The following is a 6,916-nucleotide window of genomic DNA, read 5'->3' as shown; positions in this document are numbered from 1 at the left end:
GAGTTCGGGACCGACTTGAGCCGTCCCCAGATAATAATGTTGAAGCAGCTCGGAGTTCGGCGCCATCCTGATGAAGTTGTAGTCATGGGAAAGAACCGTGCCTCGAAGAAGTTCTCGAACTACATCTGGATACTGAGCTCAGTCGTTAATTGACAACCCCCACTGTGGATAGAAGTGCATTGGGTGGGGGTATGAGGTCAGCTTGGTCAGCTGCTCTAGGGGAACTGAGTTCCTGAACTGCCACATCTGAGAAGGAGCTTCCGAAGAGGTCTGCACCTCAGCGGTGTTGACCCCATACTGGTCGAACTGGGAAAGATCAAAAGTAGGTCCTTCCTTTGGAGTTGGAGAAGAAGTTGTCTCAGTTCTGACCCTCTTGGCCATGGACTTCTTTCGCTTCTTTTTTCCGTGCTCCTCAACGAGGGACGATTGAGCTGGAGTCGGCTGAGGAGACAGAGGAGGAGCTGAACTGGCTAGCACGGTGGAAGACGCAGGGGTAGGCGTGCTCGAACTGCCAACTCCACCCAGGGATAACAGTTGCGAGAATCTCTTCACTACAAGAAAAGCAGGGAAATGATCAGTGCTAGAGCTAACAGAACCCTTCAGGTCACAAAAAAAAATATTTAGACATAAGTATTTATGGGTGGCCAGGTCATCCGGGGAGAGAGATCTGAGGTCGAGGGTAGGAGCAGACACGTCTGCTCGGATTAGGCTAGCAGCCCAGAGTTGGGCGTTATTAAACTCCTTCATGTTCAGCCTTATGTCCGAACTGAGCAGGCAGTCCAGTTCGGTTTCATACAGAGGAGAAGGAACAGGGTCAGTGACCTGGGTCTCCTCCCTCCAGGTCAGTGGGAGAAACCCAATGTTTTTCACATAGAAGAATTGGGCTTTCCATGCTCGAATTGAGGAAGAAACACCAGCAAACAGCTTGCGGGTGGGATACTTCGCTCCACTCCTACAAGCGAAGTAGAACCAACCCGGAACATGGCCACTGATTTTCATATGGAAAAATGACCTAAATAAATCGGAGTAAGGGATTTCGAGAACTCGGCATAATATGAAGAAGCCAAGGATAGAACGAACTGCATTGGGAATGAGTTGGGTTATTCGGATGCCCCAGAAAGGTAGGATTTCAAAAAGGAAGTTGGGAATAGAAAGGCGAAAACCAGCTATGAGCTGATTCTTGTATATGGCCACAAACCCAAGGGAAGGTCGGCAAGCGTACTCCCCAGATCGGGCAGCCTTAACTTCGAACTAGACGGGAATGTCGTATTTCCCCACCAGTTCGTCCACACCCTCCTGCTCTAGAATAGGAGAGATCACATCGACTTCACCGAAGTCGATATTGGTCCCCTTGGAAGTCTCTGCCACAGCCTAAACTGGAACTGCGTGGGTGGCAGGCCCCGCTACAGGCTAGGCAGGCTGTTTGGGCGGATTCACCATTTGAACAGGAGGATGAGCAGGAGAGGGGACGTACTCAGACCCTGACGAGCTAGGGGAAGAAGAACTAGAAGGAGAAGATGAGAATATTATTTCTACTGGGACAGGTCGGGCTATCCTACGCTTAAGAGCTGAACTAGTGATGTCAGATCGTTCGGAAGAAGACATAAAAGAAGGGAGAGGAGACTTACTAATGAAAGATGGAAAGGTAGCTCGGGCGCTAGGTGCTGCCCAGAAAGGAGTACGAACTGACTCTTGACACCTAAGGACAGGACGCACGAACAGACTCTTGAGAGAAGTAGAAACGTACGAACTGACTAAAGGATTTGGAGATTGAACAAAATGAAGAGGAAAGTATGAGAATGATGTCTGGTGGGGCCCATTTATAGGGGACCACCAGAGCGGGAAGATGAAGTGTCCTGAATTAAATTTCGAATTTAATACCAGCAACCACTACACGACGTAACGGTTGAACTAGTAACTGTCATTATGGAACGACGTGATGATTGGAGTGACGGTTACGTAAACAAATGTGACGGTTATCCCAACAGACGTGGCGATTACAAAACTGTGGGCCCCACACTGAACTGACGCGCCTCTCGAAATTTGGTCTAGACTCATGCGACTTTTTAATGACTCTAGACTCCAAGAGGGCTAGTATCCAAGGCCACTTGTCAGTTCGGACAGGTGACATGTCAGTTTGCGCAAGTTAGCTCGGGCTCTTATGAAGACCAGTTCGGACAAGACCACTGCCCCCTAATTGGGTGGGCCTAGTGAGCCGGAACTCCCGAGCCTTTCGAAACCAACAGACGGAGTCCAAAAAGGAGTCCACTACTAGTAGCCTAATAGGGCTCATAAATCCTATAAGGAAATTACTACCCAGAGTCCTATAAATATAGCACAATAGGACAAAACAAGGTACACTATCTACAGTAACTATACTATTACTCTACTCGTAGATATCACTGACTTGACCATCGGAGTAACAACGGGGAGCTAGTCCGTTGTTCATTCCTTTGTAGGTCAATTCGGGACCACCTTACTAGCACCAATTCGCTCATTTTCAGTTCGTTCAGCCCTCTGCTACTCTGTTCAAATCGTGCTCTTGACAATCGCATCAGTAGGAAATTACCTTAACTCGGATGGCTATTGGACACACTATATGATCAACGACATGATCCACAAATGATGCTTTTGACCAATTTTTTTTTTCAAATTTCTTTGCTTTGGACTTAAACCAAATATGAATATTTTTTTTATATAATTAAACCAAATAAGAATCTAAGTCCATACCACAATCGTCAAAGTATCTTCTTACATGTAAGAATATCTAAATAGTACATGATTCATGATCGGGATCCATACCAAACTCAAAAAAATAACCTTTCATATAACTTTCGGACAGACCACAAGTCCGCATTCACGCAAGAGTTTTGAGGGAAACTCCAGACCAAACTTCAAAGAAATGACAAGCCAAATATATGTGTAAGAAGAATTTCCCCTCCCTATTTACAGCCTCTCTCCACTTATAACCCTTTTTGTCCGTTTCACCTTTACCCTCAACACTTCCTAGTTCCTATTGCGCCCCTTCTTCTTTCGCCACCGCCCTCAACTCCAGCAACCCAAGTGCAGGGACTGATCGACCCCGTCTGAGTTTTTATTAATTCCCTTTTCCCCCAGGTATATTTCCCTACATGCCCAAGAAATTCTTTACTTTGTTTCTGCAAAAAGCTTTCGTAATTCAGGATAAGGGGATACGTTGCAGTTCACTGTGGCAGTAGGAATTTATGTTCTTTATTGATATATAGCAGGAAGTGAATTAGAGCTAATTTAGAGTATTCTTTATTCTTGACCCTCTTAAGGATCTGAATCTTGTTGCATTTTGCAATTATGCCCTAAGATGTGAATTGGGGATTTTCTTTCTTCCTTTTTTTTAACGTTGTTGTGTGTGTGTGTGTGTGTGTGTTTTTTTTTTTTTTTTGGGTGGGATCTGTTATGATGTTTGAATCATGAATTTATACAATTCTATGATTCACTAGTTCTGGCTGTCCAGTGGAAATGTTGTACTTGTGATTCAGTGGTGGATGGACTGATAAACAGAAATTTCTGAACCCCTTTAATTTGTGCGTAAGTTTTACTCTAGATTGTCTTAACATGGCGGCGAGTTTTTAATCCTATAGACGTTCATGATGATTTTGTTTTTTTCTCTTGGTTTTTGAAATTAATTGTCTATGATTTCCTATTTGGATACAAAAAAAAAAGGAGGAGGAGGAGGAGGGGGGGGATGGTTAATGTGGGGCTGATGCATCTGTGTAAATGGCTTGCCTTTGCTTCCATTGTGTCTTAGTAGTGAATGTGGAAAATTGAATGCTATGTTTAACCCAAAGGTAGAAGGGGCTAAGAGGAGGGAGGAGGGAGAGTGAGAAGGGTTTCTGTATGATGACTAGCTTAGCTTAGCTTCTTGGAGTACAATAGCATATTAGATAGTAACAGGATATTACACTTGTATTAAACTACGTGTCTTGATACTAATGAGAATCATAAAATTTTTGAATCTTCAAAGAACAGGTATTACTTGTAGTCTGTTAAAGAAGTAACTTATATTTGTAATCTCACTCTGATTATTCTGTAATTGATGGGTTGAAATGTTAGTATTGAATGATGGGATATTTTTATGTTCTTGCATTAGATTTGTTTCTCATTGAATTCCCCTCCTCCTGGATGGTGAATAGTATCTGTTCTCGTACAATATGTAGAATTTAATGGTAACAGTTTTTTGATAGGAAGTTAGTTGTGATGGACCCAAATTTGAAGCTGGCCGGCAGTAGAAGCTTCGCCAGTCCCAAACAACTGCATATTGCTGATAGTAGTGATATGATTAGCAACTTGCCTGATGCTGTTCTTGGTTGCATTCTATCACTAGTTCCAACAAAAGATGCCATGAGAACAAGTGTCCTGTCAAAAAGATGGAAAGGACTGTGGCTTTCTGTTTCTCATTATGTGTTTGATGAACATTCTCAAGGAGACAGGATGCTGTTTGTGAACCTTTTGAACAGAGTGATTCATCGAGAAACATATATCGATAAACTGTCAATTTCATGTCGTGACTTACATGATCCATTGCTTCTTCATTTGTTCCTGTGCAATGTTAGAGAGCTTAATCTTAGTTTTTCGGAATTTGATGGCCCATTCAACTTTCCTAGTTCTGCATGTTCTCTTGAATCTCTCATTTCTTTCAAACTGAAGCTATGCTATAATGTTCTCAATCTTCCATCTAATATCTGTTTTTCCAGTTTGGAGACCTTACATCTTGAGTGCATAACTTTTCCAGATAAGCCTTCAAATCAGCAGCTATTTTCAAATTGCTGTATGCTTGAGCATTTAGTTTTGGATAAATGTCGATGGACAACTGATAATAATGTCATCCATGCTCCCAAAGTTAGGAATCTAACCATACATGACGAGTTGATTGAACGTTTTACCATAAGCAAGTTTGTGATCACAATCATTGGATCAGAAATTCAATTCCTTAAATACGAGGGTGGTCTTGAGAATGAATATATCCTCGCAGACCAGCCATCATTAGCTGTAGCAGATATCCATGTTGCTGAGGTGCCACGTCTCTTTGACAATGACAGAATCGTTGCCTTCCGTGCATTTCTCCTTCTCACAAAGCTGAAGAATGCAAGATGTCTAACAATTACACCTGATACTGCTGAGGTATTTATTATTTCCCCGCTCGTTTCTTGTGCTTATTCGAGCCCCTTCCAGGACATGTTGTAAAATACATTCTCAAACATCATTTAGTTATATTTGTTACTTTGCATTGTGCCTAAAATTTTTAAGTTGATGCTTGAAATTTTTCTGTGTTTCTCCCTCTTAGGTCATTACCAGTTATGAACGTGAATGTCCTATTCCGTGGCCTGACTTCAACAATTTAACCAAACTGGAAATTACTGAATCTTCAATGGATTTAACTTGTGATTTGTTATTATTGCTCATCAGTAGAGCACATTGTCTGCAGTCTCTTGCATTTTCCCAGGTACTTGAACAATTAGGATCCCCAATAAATTTTTCATTTGCTTCAAAAGAGCAATATTTCTTTTCTTTTTTTTAAAAAAAAAAATTGACTGGTTTTTCATGCATCTAATTAGGGAATCTTTGTACCTGAGGATGAAGACTGGGAGTGGGATCATGTTCCTGAGTGCTTCTCAACACATCTTAGGAATATCCATATTGGGGATCTGTGTGGATATCCTTATGAGCTCTCTATACTAGGTTTTTTCTTGAAGCACGCAATGGTTCTGCAAAAGATGGTTATATCTTTTTCGGTTGACATGACAGAAAGCTTAGAGAAGCAGGGGGTCATACGTGCAAAGTTGCTAGCGCTTCCGAGAGGCTCAATTTCATGTGTAATTGACTTCTGCTAACTTTTTAAAGCTCACAGTTTGAGTTTGCAAGGAAGCTGTTTACATTTGCCTAGGGGCGAAGGATTTTTGCCTGATCTAATATTACTTTGATAGATGCATCTCTGGAGTTTTCGCATTGCAGTGGAAGCCAATGTACCGGGGGGCCTCAGAAATTGTTTGCATGTCTCTTTGCTTGGTGATGATGTGGGTACATTTGCCAAGGAGGCAAAACTCAAAATAGTTATGAAAGAAAATGTGATGTCCCCACCCTAATGCTAAGTTATTTTTCTCCTTGTTCATTTCTTACACCATTCGATTGCATTTATAAATTAGATCACAGATGATGTTTTGAACAAATAGCAAAGACAGAAAGAAATCTCCTGGTATGGTCATTTTGTACCAACTTTCGCAGCTTACTTGGGGGTAGCAACCCTATATAGCCCATTGGAGCTCAGTGTACAAATGACCTGAACGTGTATGTGCAAAACATTAGTACATTCTTTGCTTATATGTGTATAAATATAAGCATTTGATTTGTTAGTGCGACATGTTCATCATATATCTTGTTTAACAAACATAAAATATTAATTCTAAAAACTTCAACTCAATTGAGTTAAGTTTAATCGAATTTGAACTCGAACTTGACTTAGATAAACAAATGATTAAGCTTGTATATGAGTTCAAATTTTAGGAGTTTGGTGGGCTTGAACTTTAAGCGTTTAGTTTGAGTTGAATAGTGCACGTTGGAATTCAAATCAAGTCGTTTACATCCCTAATTTTTACCAATGCTACTGAAGAGAGGAAATATTTCTAGCTGAAATAGCTTGACAAGCTGAAGTTAGCCTACATTTTTTCAGCTGATATACAGGTCTGGATTAAGTTAACTAGCAAAACCTACTTAATTGCTAGTCTACAAAGTACCATCCTCAAAACACTTTCCACCAAAGTATTTAAGAGTCCTGCTAAAGTATTTAAGACTCCTATAAAGGACTACGGTAGCATATTTTTGTCCTTTCATCTATTTATACTTTCAGAATACTTCCTCAGCCATAAAGAGAGTCAATTTTAGG

General features: G+C 41.1%; 1 protein-coding gene across 3 annotated transcripts; it reads left to right on the top strand.

Annotated features, from left to right (window-relative positions):
- Positions 1-2,809: 2,809 nt before the first annotated feature.
- Positions 2,810-6,249, top strand: LOC140014348 (putative F-box/FBD/LRR-repeat protein At5g22670). 3 transcript variants are annotated; one of them, XM_072065095.1, is made up of 4 exons: positions 2,810-3,117; positions 4,210-5,157; positions 5,321-5,479; positions 5,592-6,249. In XM_072065095.1, exons 2-4 carry the CDS (start codon positions 4,234-4,236, stop codon positions 5,865-5,867), a joined length of 1,359 nt encoding a protein of 452 aa, XP_071921196.1. In that variant the 5' UTR covers positions 2,810-3,117; positions 4,210-4,233; the 3' UTR covers positions 5,868-6,249. The 3 variants fall into 3 exon arrangements, with proteins under 3 accessions (XP_071921196.1, XP_071921195.1, XP_071921194.1); XM_072065094.1 differs by having other exon boundaries at positions 2,811-3,117; positions 4,225-5,157; XM_072065093.1 differs by having other exon boundaries at positions 2,812-3,117; positions 4,221-5,157.
- The last annotated feature ends 667 nt before the right edge of the window (positions 6,250-6,916 follow it).

This window comes from Coffea arabica, chromosome 9c, assembly GCF_036785885.1.
Source record: "Coffea arabica cultivar ET-39 chromosome 9c, Coffea Arabica ET-39 HiFi, whole genome shotgun sequence".
Lineage (NCBI taxonomy): Eukaryota > Viridiplantae > Streptophyta > Magnoliopsida > Gentianales > Rubiaceae > Coffea > Coffea arabica.
Note: the sequence above shows the minus strand (reverse complement) of the source record. Positions and strands in the feature narration are given on the sequence as shown.